Below are 19961 nucleotides of genomic sequence, written 5' to 3'. Positions count from 1 at the left end.
ACACCCACAGTGACACTGTTTGTAATACAGGCTGACCTAGAGTGGAAGACAGGCTATCATAATATAAAGGGCTGGTATGCTAATTCACTGTTATGATTTTGCTAATTCATTGCTATGAACACTAACTAAGCAGAAAATATAAGACCTTCGGCTCTAAAATAGGTCTAAAAATCTTCTATAAGCTAAGCTTGTCCTAAACTCATGTTTAGGACTGGGACTCAGAACCTAAGGATGTGGAAGTTTAGGATTTTAGGACCTCAGATCCTCCATCCAGCAAATCCAAAGTTTTTTTCCTAACCTGAGGAATCTCTAAATTTCACAATTGATCCACAATGGAGTAAACAGCTCCAGAATCTGTATCAATGAATGGTTCTTTATGAAGGAACACCCTCAATCTTCCTTTCCCCTTTCCTTTCCTGCTAGGGACATGTAAGTGTCAGAAGTTTCACAAATAAATGGCCACTCACAAAGACACTTTACTCAAATAGAACATATTCTTCTAAAAACCTGCTTTATTTTCTACCTTTGTAGTACTGAATTTGCAGTGGAGTTCATTTTCCAACCAAATGTACAATAAAATGGAAATTTGCACTATTATTATTAGCAAAGATACTTAACTTTAGGTCCCAAACTGCTAAGTGCAGTCACCTGATATTCTCTACATTATCACTTAACTCAATTACTTGATATATGACTGCACCTGGCAAAGGAAATTAACCGAGGAATATCTGAATTGAACTTTTATTGATGCTATTCTAAGGAATACCTAAACATTCCTTCAATTTCACAGCTTTGAAGTGGCAGAGCACATATAACAGTCTGCGAAAGCAAACTTATCGTATCAGTAAACCTACAGTAAATAAAAGCACTTCAACAATCATTCTCTATTTTTTTCTTTTCACTTAAAGGAGAGAACCTTTGCTTTAATTAAATCAGTACTTTTTACTTCATTAAAATAACCATTAGGTCTACAATTCATTTTCATTTTACTACAGAATAATCAAGATAAAGTGGTCGATACTTCAGTTTCATATTAAATAACAATAAATTTAGATTAATCTACATTACTTTGCCCAAGTTTACCTCAATTAACTTCGCAACCATACTCTTGCCATCTGCACCAGGATTTGCTGGTTTGTAGAACTCCAAATCAAAATAAAGCTTGCAAGCATCTTTTTCAGGAATTACTTCATAGCAGTGCATAAGACTTGTTTGATAACCTATGCTAAGGAAAAAAAACAAAACAAAAGAAAACAACAAATCACAACCTCTCACAATAAACATTATATATACTTACCAGCTGCGAAAAAGGATCCTAGAAGTCCTAAATATTCTTTTATTTTTCAATCAACTACCCATATTAAAAAAGTAGCAGCCCTGTAATGCTTTGAAAAAATTGTAACTTCATCATCAAATATCAACAAAGATATTTGTCTGGCCTAGAATCTAGAGTTCATAAAGTATTCTCTTCCCCGTCCCCCTCATGTCTTACAATACACACTGTCAACAGAAATGCTGTTGAAAATTTAAGGAATGATGGAAACTACAGTAAAAAACTTACTAAGTTATCACTCATATGTCTTAAGCACTAAAAACGAGATTACAGAGACTTTTTTCCAACTAAATTAAAAATTAATCTCATTTTCAAATTGAGAAAAAAATTCCAGTTTACTTTTCATATAAAAATTGATTCTTAGATTTCTTTTACTTCATAACCAAATGTTTTATTCTAAAACAAAAAACTGGGGAAAAAAGTTCAGTGCATAATCAAATCATCAATACTTGAAATTACATCACGCAAATACAAAACCATAAACTGGTAACCGGACATTTATATTAATGCCCACTTATTTTTATATATAAGTAATCATAGAAATGTGTTTGTGTCAGATGTTTGTATGATCTCCTGAGGAAAGCTGACCGCTAAAGCAAATCTACTGCTATTAGATTTAAGTTCCGTAGATGGGGTCCTTAATTCCCAGGAAATAATTGCCATCTGCAGCTCAAAATAAAGCTGAAACCCACTATAGAATAGACTGGTTTGTCCTTATGAAGATTTTCCCCAGGGCCAAGATCAAACCTCAGGCCACCCATCACAGCTCTGTGCTAGGCAGAGCAGCAAAGGGCTACTGGGGATACCTATCCAGTAATAGTATCCAGTTCGCTACTATATCTTACAGTAACATATAGGGTACCTTTTCAAATACTCACGTGTAATAAAACCAAAGCTCTTTATATGTTGTCACAAGGTAAAATCTCTGTCCACTTTGTGTTTTCTTTTCCAAGGCAAATACATGAACATCCTTTTAAAACAAAAACGTGGAAGTTTTTTTATTCAAAGAACGAGTTTAAGTCTTCACAAGTTCCTATTTGACATTAGTTTCTTTGGTCAAAGGTTAGTAAATACTAGAAAACTACAAGTAGATCACTTATCCTTTTTCAACCCAAGCAGCATCTGTTTTTATTAAGAACGCCATTTTGATTTCAGTTATGTGGTAACAGCTATGCTGTGCACTAATGTAAACTGTGTTTTCTCTGTAAAGTTTTCTTTTTTCTGATCAGTGGCAAGTGCATCTAAGGGAAAGAGGAACAATGTCCTGAAAGGAACAGTCTCATGGACACGATGGCAGCATATGGCTTTATAGCAAATATTCTTTAGACACTATGTTATTTAAATCCAATAATGGAAATCTGAAAAGAAAACAAACAAACACTGCTGAGTCAGTGAGAGTGCATTTTGGAAAACAGACTGTCAAGATTACTTAAACACCTAAAGCAACAGGGAGAAACTATCACACTTTCTTTAAAATCAGCAATAAATTTGAAAAGTACTGAATGCGGAGAACTGAAAACAGAGGATACATTTTGCATAATATTTATTTGGCTCATCAGTTCTTATCATCTGAACTTGATACTCTGATGCCATTGGAGAGTTGTATTGTTTTTGTTTTGTCTCTGCCTCCTGTTTATCTGGTTTTCTTCCTCTGTTTTTTCCTTCTCTTTCTACTCATCTCTCACTACCTTCCCATTCTCCTGTCAACCTTGACAGCTTCCTTATCTTCAGAAGAAACAAATCTATCACCACAATGTTACCAAAAAACACTTTTACTGTTAAAACCGAATACCACATATCAATTTATATGTTAGAACTAGTACTTCTTAGAGCTACCTCCAGTCTAGCATGATCACCTACAAAGACAAAAAAAACCCAACAAAACCAACCAACTAACAACCATCAAGAAACCCACACACTAAACCAACCAAACAAAATCCCAGAACAAAACATTGCTGTTTCAGGACTGGGGGGAAAAAAAAAAAGGAAAAACAAAAAATGTCTTTCAACCTGATAAAATACTTTACTGTTAACCAAGTTTTAAGTGAACCTTGAAAGTACGTAAAAAGTAGACACATTCACCTATCAAATAATTTACCTCTTTGCAGGTTTTTACATAGTTGAAAGCTTCAACCTGTCGACGAAATATTTTCCAAACAGAGGATGGCATAGAGGGTTTGGACAGTCTTGGTCTATAAACTGGAGGAAGAGGGTTTCTTTCATAGTGAGATGCTCGTTCTTCCACTTTCTTCAGTCTTTCTTCCCATTTTCTCTTCATTTATCCTTAAGCAATTACAAATAGTTAAATCAGTATCAATTTATGTTTGTGACTCACTTTTAAAACACCCAGTACCCACCACTGATTTTGATTCTGGTTTTGTTGAATGTACTTTATGTATTAACCAAGAGTAGCTAGTATTCCAAATGAACACCCAGCCTTGCTAGAATACTAATTTTAACATTAATTCTTTTCATGCAGTTTGGAAGTAAAAGATTTTAATATTAATACTATCAAAGGTAAACACAACAGAATAGGCATAGTCAGGGAAGGCCTATGAAGTTTCATTTTTGTTTAGAGAACGGTGCTACATTCCTCCTCAAAATGTGTACAAACTGTGTTAGTTAGCCACACAATATTAGTAAAGAGTGAAAAAATACTATGATTTCTATCTGTGGTTGGAGAGACAAATGAAATAATTAATTTGTATGGGTAGCACAGCAACTGAGTTCCTGAGAAAAATCAAGATTTCAGTCACTCTAGCTCTGAATCTCAAAGTAAAAGAATTGAAATCCAAAATGAGGGCTCTGTTCTCCACTGCTGACCTTTACTATTGGTCAATGATACTTTTGCCTGCTTTAAAATCTCATGTACTTTCTTGCAAACTTAAGACAGCAATCTTATCTCTTTTCAATAAACAGTACGTGATGCAGTAATGCTTGCTATCTTGCAACCTTTAAACTTCTAGTCATAAAGTAATCCAAATGCTACAAAGTAATGTAGTAAAGCATAAACACACATTAACATACGTATGATTATTTGTAAGTTTAATTAATGTTTTTTTCTGGGAGAATTCATTGCCCCTCTGAACACCTGCAAATTGCTATGAAACTGAAAGAGAGGAAGTGATGCGAGAAGTAAAAAAAGATGAAGGGGCATCTTTTAGTTCTGTCCAGCATAACCACCTACCAACCCCTGGCTCTCAAAACAACCTCCCAGTTGCAAGAAAAGATCGAGATGAAACTGACTATACTCAAAAGTATTTCAACCTTTAACAAGCTACATCCACAAGGTAAGCTTAAGTATTCAAATACTCTTTGTGGACTCTGAAGTCCAAATTTTAGATCCTCTGAATCCTCCTCCAAGTATTCTGTAGTAAATGTTCCTGAACACCTAAATTTCTGCCCACGGTACGTCTAAGCCTGCCTGCATTTTGATAGTTTAGTGCCTATGTCATGTCTAAATAAAATAATGTTTTTTCTATTTACAGAGGTCAGACATATTATCTCTATAGCCCTTGCCAATTTCCTGACCTGTGAATTTCCTCCATTCCCCTCCTTTTTCATGCAATTAGCTGCTTCTTTGGAAATGAAAAATGAAATCATAGACAGCAATCAGCATTTCTCAGAAGTGCTGGCAGAACCCTCAGTTTCATTTTGATGCTGTTGGCTTTATTGTAAATTAATTGGGTGCAAAAGACATTCCCTACATCAGCACTTTCCCACAACATGACCATTAAAAGAAGGGAAGCAAGGAAAATTCCCAAAATTCTGTACTCCTTTTAGACTTTCTAGTTAGATCAGGACGTAATTTTGCAGAAATACAGCTGAGAGGATATCTGAAACTGGGAGAAGGCTATGACCCTTACTTTAAACTGATAGTTGTAACTGTTCTTGCAGTTCAGATACCCTTGGATTCTAAGAAGCCCAATGTGTTGGATCTTTCCAAGGTAACTTCAGTTGCTACATAAACTATACTTAACACAACACATCTTTTTAGAGCACGTGCAATTTACAACTACAGACCAGGTGTAAGCGCAGACTCACCTTCTGAGTTCGCTGGGAAATTCCCACTTCGCTGTACTCTCTTCTGTCCCACCAGAAATAAGGGAAGTAATGATTTTTATTTTACTTGCCAGAAAAATTGTGTCACCAACACGCCTGGACATGAGTGCTTTTGAATCAGCAGGATGATTGCATGAAAACCCTGGGAAAAATGCATCTGCTAGGAGATGACTTAAAGAACTTACTATTTTATTCCCCTGCTTTGATAGAAGACTATTTCTTTTTTAGTGATGAAGAAAACAGACATCTTGTAATTCTGTACCTCACATAGCTGTTGGTTGGTGAGTTTTTTTTTAAACAAACGGACTCACTATTTCAGATATACCAATTTTCTCCCTTGTGCTACAGAGAAAAGACAAACACAAATGCACGATTTCATTATGTGTCTCTACATTTTTGTTAAAAAAAAAAAAAAAAAAAAGGCATGCTCAAAAGCCTGTAACAACTATAGACAAAACACACTATCCACACCTGCTGAGAAACAAAGTTTAGATATGCAAATCAACCACTGCTCAAAATTACATTATTTACATTGGTTTCCTGGCCGGTGCATATGACGCAACACAGCTCTATGGCAGAGTTCATGCTCCTCAACACCAATAAATCCATGAGATTTTCTCCCAGCTACTGAATCAGCCTTAGAGGAACCCATTTAACAACTTCCTCCCTAGTGCTATATTTCTTAACATTAGCAAAAATTAGCTTAGTTATCCTTACGTTGAGCTGAAGTGCGGCATACTGACAAACACCATTCATCTTCCCTCAACAAAAACAAGGAGCAAATCTTCAGCTTGCACTCCTACAGCTTCTACAATTAAGATTTTCAGTTTTTTTTGTGCAAAATGCAGGATATTAGACCTGGTGATAAGGCCTCAAAAAGTAGGCTAGTGCCTGTTGTGAGAAGCTGTAAAGCTTTGTTTCTATGTTAAACTGCGACAGGCCCAGCCCCAAACCCACGCAAGGCTGGCGTGGCGCGGGGGTCGCAAGGCCGCGGTGCACTGCGTCTCCCCGTGTGGCAGAGCGGCCCGAGGCCCAGCAAGCACCGCGCTAGGAAACGGGGCCCGGGGGCAGCAGCGCCCAGCAGGCCGCGGGGAGAACAGCACGGGCGGGCGGCCGCCCCTCGCATCTCCTCAGTCACAGCACCGCCCCCGCCGGCCTCAGGAACGGGGAGAGCGGCCGTCCCGCCGATACCGACTCACCGCCACGGCCCGCACACTGCCGCCGCTGGCGTTCGAACTACGTGCCGTTGGAGGAAGCGGGATGCTCCGCCCGGCGCGGGGAGGAGCCACAGGAGCAGAGACGCGACCGCGTAGAGCGGCGGCGCTTCCTCCGCGCTGTACAGAGCCGAGCCCCAGGGCAGGGTGGCTGGTTGGAGCGGCGGCGGAGCGGGCAGAGGGCACAGCCGGTGGGTGGCGGTGGCGGCACCGGGCGCGGAGGCTGGCCGGACAAAGCGGTGGGGGGCGGGGTGGGGCTGGCTGGCGCCCGCCCGGGGCCTGGTCGTGGCACTCCGGCTCCCGTGGGCTTTGGTCCGGCGGGGCTGGCCGCACAGGCTCTCCCGCAGGGAGCGGGCTGAGAGGAGCGGCAGTCCCCGCACACCCGGGCCGGGACCGGCTCAGAGAGCCGCCTTCCCGCCGCCCTGGCTGCCCGCGGGGCTCCGGTGGGGCGGCAGGTTGTGGGGGGTTTGCTCCCGGGCACGGCGGGAGGAGACCGGCCGCGGGGCCGGCCCAGCGCTCGCTGCTCCCCCCTCCCCCGAGGGAGAGTAAGGGGCCTCAGTTATTAGTTTTGCAGAAGCTTAAGGCAGGGCATTTGTTCATTTAAACCTGTTTTTGTAGAGAAGATGCCTGAACAAAAAGCGAGCGGGGGGGGAGAACAGCTTTAACTTTAATTTGCTTTCTCGCGTCCCTCTGATAGACCGTTAACTACCAGGAAAACACAGGGTGAAAGTCAGTATTTGCATCTACCAAAATAAAGCTTTGGAGACGGCGGGTTAAACCTCATCTAGAAAGGGCTCTGCTGATAAAGGGCGAGTGTGCGGGAGGCGCCGTCGCGGGGGCACGGTGCGGACACTGAGCTGTGTTGTGCTGAGGGCAGGCGCGCCTGAGCCACTCAGTGCTGCGCCTGACTGCTCTGAGCGGGGAGGGGACCTCGTCCGAGGGCTCTTGTGTCCTGTCGCTCTCTGGGTTGAAGGGTAGGGCTGGTAATCTAGTCTCAAGGCTATTATCTATTGCAGTGGGGATGTGGCTAATAGGTACAGTTGAATTAACAAGCAAGGGTTCCATCTACCCTCAGAATAATTTCAGTTCTTGCTGATTTTGCAGATTAATGCTGACTAACTAAAAGTCTGTTTGCTTTTGGGAGATCAGAGTGCTGGCCTGGTGTCAGTGCTTTCCAACAACCACATCCAGACCAGAAGTAGTGTGAAGGGCCCTCACAGTATTGGCATGCTTCCATCAGTAGTAGCAGTATTTAATAGGGAGGTAATGCCACACAGAAAACGTAGCGGTATATTTCAGGTTTTTTATTTTTTTCATACAGTCAGTTTTTATATTTCATTCTGTTATTAATCAGATCATTATTAGTTATAATTATACATTGTAGCATGAAAAATTCTTAATTTACATGTCTCTATTAGTATCACAATGTGCCATGTATATATTTAATGTACGTTAAAATACCTTCCTTGAATGCTTGACATTTTCTCTTGCAGTCATGTGAGGTGGAACACTGCCCTTTTCTAACCTTTAAAGACATGTTTTAGGATGCTGGTCTCTGTTTTGGACATGTATTTTAATACTGCTACAATTATTGCTTTGTAGCAACTGACTCATACTGAACATGTGTTGTCTCCTGTGGTTTGCATATTTCAAGATACAGTTGGTAACTAGAGACATTTAAGTTATTTGCTTCCTTCCCTGCCTGAGAAGCTTTGGTACTATTTTTGTCACTATCATTGTTTTGTCTTGTTGGTCCACAATTCCAATAAACACTGCTGTAAAAAGAACCTGATGGTTCTTATGGCAGTGGTGATATGTAATTATGTGAATCTGTTTTCATTAGATCCAGGTAGAATAAGTAAGTTCAGGCTGTTTTATTTATAATTTTCCTATCAAAATGAAAGCATTGGAACAATGACATTAATGTAAGGCAAAATATATTATTACTTCTATTGCTATATTGAGACAATTAGTCATTTTTGGTAGCTTGCTGGGCATAGTTTTGGACCTTTTTGAACCACTTCATTTTTTACTACTTAGTACCTGTAAACATCATTGTAGCATCTTTTTTATATCTGCTATTTCTGTCTTATAGGGTTTTTTTTAAAAAAAAATCATATTTTTTTCAGATAAAATGTGTTAAAATAAGCTTCCTAAAATTTACAGAATATATTCTGCTAGCTTAGAAAAATGCCGTTGCTCATTTCAGCTACTTGTTTTTTTAAGTTTCCTTACATTTGTAAACTCCCTTTACCTAAGCTTTCAGAGAAAATAATATCAAGGAGCAGAATAACATTTTTAAATTAAATTCTTAATGGATTGTCCTGATTTTGTTTCCTCTATCCCTAACAGCATGAGATCATTCTCTACAGGGAAATATGTATTCTGCTTGACAGAACATGACATCATTGCATTACCTAAACTAAGATGAGGCAATTCTTAGCCTGTTAGAATCAGCGCTGTTCTCTAGAGAGCGTTGCTGTTACCCTGACGGGTGCTTTAAAGCAGAAAACATACTGCTGATGAAAACGTGTGCTTGAGCGCCTAGCAACAAAACAGATATCTCTTTGTGCATGTCTTTTGATCTTTAAAGAAGTGCAGATGACTTGGTGCATTAAGGTGCTCAGAAATTGATGGAAATTAAAGGTGAGTTACAGATTCTACTCTGAAGATAAAGCATGTGTGTTTTAAATACCTAGCGTATTATACTCCATTTTTCTTTGCTATCTCTCTAGCTTCTGTAAAGACTCTCAGACAAGCTCCACTCGTGATGCAGTAGAATGCAGTTGGCCCTAACACTTCATTAAACAATTGAGAGTGTAGGCTGTGAGCTAGGTTTTCAAAAGCTTTAGTAAGAAATATTTTTATGGTATTACAAAATGTATTTTACATTTTTCAGAAACAAAGTACTGTTGCTCATTGTAATCATAGGTTTTGCTAGCTACTTCTTCAAATTTCATTCTTTCTTTGGCACTGGATCAAGGAAAGCAGTTTTAAGGTTGCAAAAGGTCAAGGAGGTAAGTCTTAATTTAAGGTCACTTAAATGTTGAAGGTATTTTTTACTGTTTGCAGCATGCTTTAACATTCATGTTATAAGAAGCATTCAGTGGTCTAGTCTGTTAGGTCTCCAATTTGCCTACTTAAGTCTGCTGCTGTTCACCAGTGTTATTCCTACCAATTTACCAAAACTGGTCCCTAATGGGATGCAACAGTTTGGTTGGAGCACACCTGACATGAACCCAAGGCAGCTGCATGACCCACTTACCCTCCCTAATGGTTCCAAGGTCCCATCTATTGGGCAGAGAGTGGTTTGTTAGCTTTCCCTATAGTTTACCAGAGTCTTTAAGTAGTTATTGGTAGCCCAGGCTGGCTGATATGGTAGGCAGGAGGTGACCACAGCTCATGTAGGTGTACACTGGCTAATTCAGGTACTTGCTGCACCAGCCCTGCAGATCTTCCCAGTGCCAGAGAGCTGGGATCAAAACCTGGGCATTTAGCAGAAGCTGAATGCCATGTGGACGTGGCCACATTGCTCTCAGTACACCTGCTGACTAGTTTTGATAATGGAGTTGGTACGTGATACTCTGCTTTTTTATATGGTGTGGCTTTTAATTACTGTTGACAGACAAAGAACAAACAAGGAAGAAAGTTAACCTTTTCCCTGTTTCTCCTGTTAATCCAAGCCACAGTGAAGGGTTTGGGTTGTGCTTCTGCACATAGTGCTTCTCCTGAAGAAGGAACAGCATGGGTTGCATCAGAACTGGGGGTCAGTCTGGTTGATGTTTTCCTACAAAATAAAGTTTTGTTCAAAAATGTCAGGCTGAGAGCTCAGGAAAGCTGGGAGCCAGTCAAGGATAGTTGTAGTGGGGACAGTGTTGAAAGAGGCATAGAAACGCCTTGAGGCTGGAGCAGAGGAACTTGTAGCATTCTTGTCAATGAAATCCATTTTTTCCTCTTCCCAGGGGTCTGGGATCTGCTTTTCAGTTACAACTGGGTGGACACACCAGTAGTCCCTCCAGACTGGATTTCTTTGTCAGTGCTGATGCTCCCTGCCCAACGAGAGGGCATAGGGTTGGATCACTGTTGTGCCACAGGTCTTAGGTACTTGGGTTACCCTTTGGAAGCGCTTGTCTCTTTTCTTATAGGGAACTTTGAAGGGATTAGATTTAGAAGTTAGGATGAATTAATCCAGATCATGGTGCTAGGCAGGTGAGTTCAGCATTGTAGGTGTAGTTCCTGCCTCATGATACTGTCTTTAAAGTAAATTTCTAAATTATAAAGCAATAATGTATTTTAGAAATCTCATTTCTAAGATACCGAGTTTATTTGATACTTTTGGGATTTGGTTTTCAGGAAATATCCTGTGTGATGCTAATTCATGTGATACAGTCCTGAAGTCTGGAATAATTTTGTGAGCAGGAAGGATTCTTAATTACATCGGTGCTCCAAGATACAAAGAAATAATATTCAGAGTAACCCTGAAAATCTTCTGAAGTCGCTAAAAATGTAAGTAAATGTCTTTCAAGAAACAAGGAAAGAAGGAGGGTTATATACCCAGAGTAGTGTTTCTGGTGTGTCAGTGATGGTTACCACAGAAAACGGATGTTAACGGTATACTAGCTGGCGTATAGATATGAAATTAAGAAACAGTTTAATAGTAATATGATGGTGTAAGATGGCAAATATAGTTTTCCACCAGAGAACCTAAACCTTAAATAAGCATCTTCATCATATCTGACCGGCAAATCTGACTACTTTGTCTGGTTATTTATACATCTGTATTTACCATATCTGCTAAGCAAGTTTCTTTCAAATTCTTGCCTTATAGTGCCTTGTTTGTTTCTTGAGGTCTGAGCATTTATTCCTTTGTCCTATCTGGCAATTTAACTTCATGATGCTTAACACTTTTCTGAATTGTGAGTTAAAGGTAACTTGTGGTAATGTGCTCTGTGAGTACACACAGAGTAACTGAGAGGGAGGTCTATTGCTTTTAAATTTCTGGCTTAGCATGTCATTCATAATTTCTTGTCCTGTGTTCTAATAGCAGCTTACAGCATAGAGTTAATTTCATCAACTATTGAAAGTTACATTGCAGTTGTTTTCTGTTATTTATATTGCAGTTACCTTCACATACACCAATTAGGACTGGCTGCAGTGTTGTTTCATTTGAAATGGAATGCAGAAAAAAACGTTTGTTTCTCAAAATACCATGACACAAAATCTAGTCTTCTGTATTAGTCTTGCACACATCCCATAACTTCTGTTGCTTGGTTTTGGACCTCAATTTCTGTCTTACCGAAATGGAAGGATCTATATATGGCACAATATTCATAAGACTAAAATGTTACTAATACATGTAGGGACATAAAAATATTATAATGATTGTTTTCAATTTGTTTGTCTCTTATCCTGCTTTTTGGAGGCATTTTTGATCATTGGGTCATAGGGATCTGCAGGCTGTTTTTCCCAGAACTGTTTTAGAATGCAATAATTTAGAGAAATATTTCATGTTCTTCTTTCAAATATAAGAGATGTAGGGTTTACTCAGAAATGCTATTTTTTACCCACTAATACGCCCAAGCTAAAGTTATTTTGCGTGAATAACCCCTTTTAGCATTCCTGTTTTCTCTATAAATTTAAAAATTGCTCTCTGGTTGTGTAAGGTTTTAAGGCGGCCTAAGAAAAATTATGCAATCTGAAGATATTATTTCATATGAAAATTAACTGTAATATATTTTGGTTTATTATGTTTTCAAGCTGATAATTGGGAGCCATAATGGCGGATACAGGAGATGGACCCCATTCGGGGCAAGATCTGGCAGATGCAAAATCTATTCCTGGTTTCAAAGGGTAAGTGAGGGGCTTTTGGTTTGAGCCTTCAGTTTAAGTCTTGAGGAATCATGTGCTGTAACAGGAGATGAGAGCCCCAGAAGAAATAATGCTAAAAGGAAAATATTCAGTTATGATAATTTGTAATAATCATAAACAAAGGTTAGAGTTGTTATACTAACTTTGAAAATATAAAGTCTCTGACAAAATAGGCCATGTGTATGTACAAGGAACTAAAAAGCAAAACACCTGAGTTGCAGTTAGACTTGGCTTAACAGTATTATCGGGTGGTTAGCTGTTCTTCCAAAGAGGCTTTCCTGTCTCACCCTGGGCTAATTGTTCACCCGTTTCCTTTAACTGCTCCTAGAGCTTTCCTGAACCTGTGGCAGTTGATTCAGCTGCTTGAGCTGACCTGCTGCAGAGTTACATGTGCAGAAGCACAAGTGCAAGGGGAGCTTACGGGGTGGAAGAGAGGAAACACAGGCCTGTTCTTCCTAGTGCCAGCTAGTTGTTATGATGGTGTAGCGCTGTCATCAATTACGGTCTCTCCAGGAACTTCATTTGTTTTTGAAGTTGTTCCTTTTAGTATTTTAATGAAAATTAAATTTAAGAGAATTACAGACCTTTTATTTGTAGAATACAATATGGTAGTGGGCCCCAGTCTTGTAACCACTTTCCCATATGCTTAAATGAGAAAATCCATACCAAATTCAGCATATATTGACTGAGTCAAGTTTACAGCAGTTTCAGAATCATGAGTGGTGGTGTAGCTGGTGTGCATGTAAAGGCAGAATTATGCCTGCATATAGAGTCTTGGTAATTTTCTAGGTTTTTTAATGTTTACTTGTGAAAATTCAATGGCAACGGGACTTTTGGTTAGAATCTAGAATAGATTTACACTCTCAGAGCTGATCTCATCTCCAGGTACTTAGCTTTCAAAAGATAATAGTAAAAAAACCCAACTGATTACTTGTTGATGTAATTATTGGTTTCCTTAAACTATTTTTATGTTCTCCTTTGCAGAGGCATTATCATTTTAGACAGTCTTCCTTGATTCTATACATTTTAATGTTATTACAAGTTGCACAGAAGGTTATTACAAATACAAACTACTATTTTTCTTTTTAATTTTTAATTATTTGTGTATGTGCACATTTTGCCAAACTTGAAACAAAGCTTTTATTTGGGAGCATAACTATACAAGCGATTTTATTTATTTTAATCTCCGGAAAGTACAGTTTTCACTAGTCTTAAATCAGATCTACCATCTGACTTTACAGACATAACTTAGAATCATAGAATGGTTTGGGTTAGAAGATCATAGAGTTCCAAGCCCCCTGCCATGGGCAGGGACACTTTGCACTAGATTTGGTTTCTCAAAGCCCTGTCCAACCTGGCCTTATACTCAGTTTTTCATCTGACAATACCTCAAAGTCCTTCTCCTCAGGGCTGCTCTCAATCCATTCTCCACCCAGCCTGTATTTGTGTTTGGAATTGCCGTGACCCAAGTGCAGGACTTTGCACTTGGCCTTGTTGAACTTTATGAGCTTCCCACAGGCCTGCCTTTAGCCTGTCAAGGTCCCTCCAGATGGCCTCCTTTTTCTGTAGATCATCAGCTACACCACTCAGCTTGGTGCCATCAGCAGACTTGCTGAAGGAACTTTTATGGAACAAGTAGCAAACCTCATCATTTTCATTGGTTTTGCTAAAATAACCTTGTTTTATTATTATTTTGAAAGTAGAGAAGAGACATCAGAAATTGACACTTAAAGTTTGTCTCAATTTTATACAGAAAGAACCTACCTGCCAGCAAGTCTATGGACTCTGGAATTCTGCCAGACTACAGTTACAGAATGGATTATCCAGAGATGGGGGAATGTGTAATAATAAACAATAAGAACTTCCACAGACAGACCGGTACCGCTTTCAAATTTTTAAGTTTTTTCCTTAATTCAGATGAATTAGTGACATGTATTATTCTTCAAAATTAAATATGCAGAGTTATTTTGATTGCAGTCTAAAGTTAAATGGTTTGAATGGGTACGATTCATTTCTGTGTGTTCTTCCAAATATGCATACAGCAAACACATGACAGTACAGCAGCAATGGGGATAAAATTGATGGGCAGTACAAGTCTGTCTTACCTTTTAGTCATGATTTTGGTTTTGTAAATAAAATCCTTTTCTTTGTCTTTCTATAGAAAGGTAGTTATAAAAATGAGTAATAGACAAATCTATGACATAGGTACAGAGGAAAGGAGGTGATGTTCATGTATAACGGTGCAATGCTTTCTCTGTTAGAATGGATCTGGAAAAATGGAATAATATTCCAGACTTATACAGGTATAAGTGAGAAAATAATTTGTCTCAATCAGACTATGCTATCTATATCATATAAAATATGATACATTTCTCCTGTGTATAGGGATGTTACCACGGTCGGGTACAGATGCAGATGCTGCAAGTGTCAGAGAAGTTTTTATGAAGTTGGGATATAAAATAAAGATTAACAATGATCTTTCATGTGGGGACATTTTTAAACTATTGAAAAATGGTAAGTAATAATACATTCAGTGTGTGTATTAAATCAACCCCTGTTTCCAAATACATCTCTAGCCCTCAAATCTCTTCTTCTATGGTTCTTTTAGGTGATATTTCACACCTACTGATTGTTTATTGCTAAGGATGACACGTACTTCCTAGTTTTTATGTTTATTCATCTTTGCTGTCTCTCCATCTTTTGTGCCATGACTGTTGTCTCCATAGCCTTCCTCATCTTCTAAAGAAGGCTGGAAAAAAGGCCGAAACTTAAGTGCAGACTGATTTATATTCTGAACCTGGGATCACTGAAGCTCTGTGAGTTGGAAAGAAACCTGCTTAATTGTGTAGTGAGGTTCTGTGCTATATATTTAGTGATTTGGCCCAAGAGGGGTTCTGATCCAGGGACCAGAACTGCAAGTGAGTGGACCGAATTACTCTTTTAGTGAAACGGCTCGTGTTTTGTTAGAGTTGTGAAACAAAACACTCTTCTGTCAAGTGAGAGCTTTGTGCTGCTGTTGGTCTTAGCCCTGCTTTGTTTGAACTTGGCTAACTCTGGGCCAGTAAATTAAAGGGTGCCTGGGGCTATCTGTAGCCCTGGAACATGGTCTATTCTAATTAGCCTTTGGGAGGTTTTCTGCCGTGACTGTGGCTTATGCTTACTAGCACTCTCCCAGGCTGGTCCAGGTCACAGTTACAACAGTAAAAGTGTTTCAGGGATTATTCCCAACAGCCAGTTAGCCTGCAGCAATCCTGTTTTGTTTGTTGGTTGTTTTTAAATGTGTTTGCTATCATAGATGTAGGTTCTTTAGTACCAGTTAATGTTTATGTCAGAGAACGCTCCCAAGTATGGTTAATCTATTAGTGTAGTTGTAGCCTGTACCTGAAAGTGGAAAGTCAGATTCTCTGACTCAAGGCTTCTATTGTACCTGTTCTGTAAGGCCTCCAAATAGATGGCATAAACTACAGACTGCAGCCTAACTAGAGATTCCAAAAAAATAGCCCTTCTTGACTCTTCTAGATGCAGGGCTTGTCCCTAGATTATAGAAATGCCTTAGTGTGCATCTCTTTAGAAAAATCTAAATAGTTCCGTTTTTCCAGAATAGAAATTAAATGTTTTGGCAAGGTCTAAACAGAACACTTCAGCTTTTAGGACTGTTATAGTTTTCATCTACAAACTCTTGCATCTTCTTGAGTTTACTCAGAATTCTTTTTGGATCCTTCTTTTAAACCATGTTTGTATATTTAGTATTTCAAAGAATATCTGTTCTATGCTCTTTGCATACCACAAGATGGAAAAAATCCTGTAAACCTGCAAACACTTGATATCAAGCTTATATGTCTTTAAATACAAAATTCAGAGGCTTGATAATTTTTTCTGGACCTTGCTACAGGACAAGAGTGAGAGAGACGGAGTAATGCTAGTACCTAGGTCCCTGCAGCAGCAGCAACTTTCATACTGCATTCAGTTCCCATGTAATCCAAGTAGCTGAAGCCTCACTGGAGAGGTCAGACGTCCTCATCCTTTCTGAAAACTCAGAACTCGCCATCAGTGTGATCCCAGCTCATGAGACTGACCATTACTGCATGAGCAAGGTGTCCTGTTCAGGCTTTGAGACACTGTCAGAACACCCCGCTTTGTCTCCTCGTGGTGTTCCTGGCCCAGATCTGATTGTTAGGACGGGTATGGTTGGCCTTTAATTTGGGGTTTTCTGTGTCCAACCTCCTGAAGTAAAGTAGGCTGACTCCTTTTGTTCAGAAGCAAAAACTGTCTGGAGGTTTCCAAACCTGTGAATTAGTTCTTAAAGACTTCTGTCACATAGGAAGCATCAAATGTTCAAAGCTTTTAGGGAATGCAGGAAGTTAAGATAGTTTTCTTTTTTTCTTTCAAGTTTCTGAAGAAGATCACAGCAAGCGAAGCAGCTTTGTTTGCGTGTTGCTGAGCCACGGTGATGAAGGATTAATCTACGGTACAGATGGCCCTCTTGAACTGAAAGCACTAACAAGCCTTTTCAGAGGTGACAGGTGCAGAAGTTTAGCAGGAAAACCCAAGCTCTTTTTCATTCAGGTGACGTACAGCTAAACAATGATCATCAAACCAGCTGTATACTTTAAAAACATGTTTCATATTATTAGTGCAAAACAGTTGTTTCTAAAATTGATTTAAATGGAATTACTTTCAGAATAAGATTCTCTTCAGGCCTAGAAGTGGCACAGTCCGCCCTGTTAGGTAGGCAGTATTTGTAACAGCTGAGATTACTTAATCCATACAATTAAGGTAAGGCCAAATCTTTCTGAACACTAGCCAATAGTTCAGTGAGTTTCTGAATGCAATTTTGAATTAATATCTGTCTTAAGCAAACCATGTAGTTAATTTAAATAAATGCTACTTACTTTTCTTCTGAGTCTAATGGAAACGTGACACATAAATTCTTGTTATTTTTGTAGGTTTTTTTTGAGATGTTGTTGTCTTAAAACTGGAAAAAAAAAACAACAACAGTATTCTGATCATGATTGCTGCCTTTGTTTCTCATTTTTTATTTTATTTTCCATTCTTCTTTCCATCAATAGGCTTGTAGAGGGACAGAATTAGATTCAGGTATTGAGGCGGACAGTGGATCAGAGGAAACAATGTGTCAAAAAATACCAGTAGAAGCAGACTTCCTCTATGCGTATTCTACAGCTCCAGGTGAGAGACTGGCAAAGAAATTTTTGTTTCTGAAATTATATATCAGCTTGTATTGGTACCATAAGTGACAATTTGCAGTTGTGTCCAGTCAGTAGCTGACAACTTCATTTGTTCTGTTTCATGGAAATATGAATTTTGTTCCCTCAATCTTTTTTTCTCCCTGGTTTGATTTCCTTTTGAGGTAATCGCTACTCTTAGTTCCCACAAAAAAAAAAAAAAAAAAACAACCCTGAATATACATCTTTCTCAGTTGCAAACCCTCAAGTGTCCGTTTGCTGTAAATTCAGTTAATCTGAGTTCTGCAAATATTTTACAGCAGGAAATAAAAAGTATTGTTAGTTCTGAGAGAACAGAACAATCGGATATCTGCAGATGCTGGCATCTATCACCACTTCTGTACATGCATGTTATTTGGCTGTCACCTCTATTTTGATTGTGTTCCTAAGCAAAATTAGCAGTGGCAGAGCCTGTAGCGTGCACTTTACATTATCAGCCAGCAGAAATAGGCTCCAGTCTTCATGCATGTAGTCCTGAAGATAGTGACTCTGAAATCCATTTTGTGTCTTGTCTTCATCTATACTGTCACCTCTTCTTCATATGTGCATATTCTATAAAGTAAATGATTAGTAGCTAAGACTGTTGCAGCAGGAGATAGTTTTCCTGCCTTTCGATTTTCTACCTACTTAAGGTTTTCTTAGATTAGAACGAATGAGAGGATTAGAAAAATCTTTCCAGTAGGCATTTGGGGAGATTATCAAATCTAAACTACTTTCATTAGTGGTTTTGAGTTTGTAGTTTAAACATTGCTACTGGAAACAATGCATTGTTCCCTTAATCTGTGCTGTCCTGTATCAGCGGCGGCTCCGTCTGATCAATTTGGTGTCTCTCTCTTCCACAGGCTATTACTCCTGGAGGAATTCAGCTGAAGGCTCCTGGTTTATTCAGTCACTGTGTAAAATGCTGAAGGAACATGCAAGAAAGCTTGAACTCATGCAGATTTTAACTCGTGTAAATCGCAGAGTGGCAGAATATGAGTCTTGCTCAACTCGGCAGGATTTTAATGCAAAGAAACAGATTCCGTGCATTGTCTCTATGCTCACCAAAGAATTTTACTTCCCTTGCTAAAAGAATTTCACGTTGTAATTTTTCAGTTAATATTTTATCTGTAATTTATACACAATGTTTTTATGGAATATCACTTTTAAATCTGAATTACTGTTCACTGCTGTGTGTGGCATAATGAACTGTCTCAAAGTTAGATATGTCTGTTATTAGAAGTAAAACATAATTTGGCTATGTTAGAAATGCAAACTTGAGTAGCTGAAGCACTGGCAAATTTGAAAGTAGTGCTCTAGTAGCTTGGAAACTTAGGAAGAAGAGACTGAAGAAAGGTCAGATCACTTATCAGAACTATTTGGTGCTACATTTCACTTTCTTGAAGGGGCAGAGAAAAGAAACAGTTACTGTAAATAGTTTGGTTTCATATCTTTGCCAATAGGAAGAAGATTCAGAATGTGTTATGTTTACTAATAATGGTAATGTGATAGTAGCATAGTCATACATTTCTTCTTAACTCGAGTTCTTAAATTTAGGTTACAAACCAACCTAAACTGTTTTTATGGCTTAGGGCATAAACTGTGGGAAACAGCCATTGCATTTTTTTACATTTTTTTTTTCCTTACATAACTTTTTTTATGTTGCAATTGTATCAGCCTGGAAGCTGTTTCAAAATGAATTTTGTATTACTGACCCTGAAGCTGAGTGACAAAGGGACCAGTCTTGCAAAACTTCTTTTTCTGCAGCTCCCAAAGGGAGGAGCTGTTGAGGCATATTTTGGGTGATAAGAATCAGTGCAAAAGGAAGTCTACATTCTGAGTAGTCTGCTTTCCTCTTTTTGGCCATAGAGTGGGTTTGCTCTGTGCTGTGTGTGTACCACATTTAATCTGTGTGGAAACCTAGATTTGTGGTACTGGAGAAATTTAACTTCTGAAGCCGAATACTGATTAATTCTAAGCTTTTAGCTAAAATATATTAACAAAATGTAAATTTATCTCTTGACTCCAAATTTTGTGAAGCAGGTTTTTACAAAATTGTAACATTGTTATTGACATTTCAGCTCGTGGCAGTCTTATTAAGATCAGAGGAGGACAGAACAGTAAATGACCATAGGGTGCTGGCAAAGCAAGACTTCAAACTCTTTCAACTGTGTAGCATAAACAATGTTAGCAAATTGATGTTCACTTCCAGAGGCATTTGGGGTTTTTTAACTTAAATTAAATACTGTTTCCTAATTTGTA

The 19961-nt window shown here is 38.8% G+C and overlaps 2 protein-coding genes across 14 annotated transcripts in view; one reads left to right on the top strand and one right to left on the bottom strand.

Annotated features, from left to right (window-relative positions):
* PRIMPOL (primase and DNA directed polymerase) overlaps positions 1-6730 on the bottom strand; it is an 18516-nt gene extending 11786 nt beyond the window's left edge. The window contains exons 1-6 of one of the 12 annotated variants that reach the window (XM_082050991.1): positions 6113-6583; positions 5581-5737; positions 5378-5491; positions 3432-3616; positions 2212-2303; positions 1084-1225 (exon numbers count right to left, since the gene is read on the bottom strand). In XM_082050991.1, coding sequence (XP_081907117.1) covers positions 1084-1225; positions 2212-2303; positions 3432-3611 — 414 coding nt within the window. In that variant the 5' untranslated portion in view covers positions 3612-3616; positions 5378-5491; positions 5581-5737; positions 6113-6583. The other 11 variants (XM_082050992.1, XM_082050989.1, XM_082050994.1 and 8 more) reach the window with 11 other exon arrangements.
* CASP3 (caspase 3) lies at positions 6660-19961 on the top strand. Of its 2 annotated transcripts, XM_082051001.1 has the most exons (9): positions 6681-6800; positions 9203-9255; positions 10963-11115; positions 12367-12459; positions 14231-14355; positions 14863-14991; positions 16868-17043; positions 17547-17664; positions 18563-19961. In XM_082051001.1, the coding sequence occupies exons 4-9, from the start codon at positions 12386-12388 to the stop codon at positions 18787-18789; spliced, it is 849 nt and encodes a 282-aa protein (XP_081907127.1). In that variant the 5' UTR covers positions 6681-6800; positions 9203-9255; positions 10963-11115; positions 12367-12385; the 3' UTR covers positions 18790-19961. The 2 variants fall into 2 exon arrangements, with proteins under 2 accessions (XP_081907126.1, XP_081907127.1); XM_082051000.1 differs by lacking the exon at positions 9203-9255 and having other exon boundaries at positions 6660-6800.

This window comes from Streptopelia decaocto (assembly GCF_964273445.1).
Source record: "Streptopelia decaocto genome assembly, chromosome: 4".
In the NCBI taxonomy this organism is placed as follows: Eukaryota; Metazoa; Chordata; class Aves; order Columbiformes; family Columbidae; genus Streptopelia; species Streptopelia decaocto.
The sequence above is the reverse complement of the archived record's forward strand: the minus strand, read 5'-3'. Positions and strand labels throughout refer to the sequence as shown.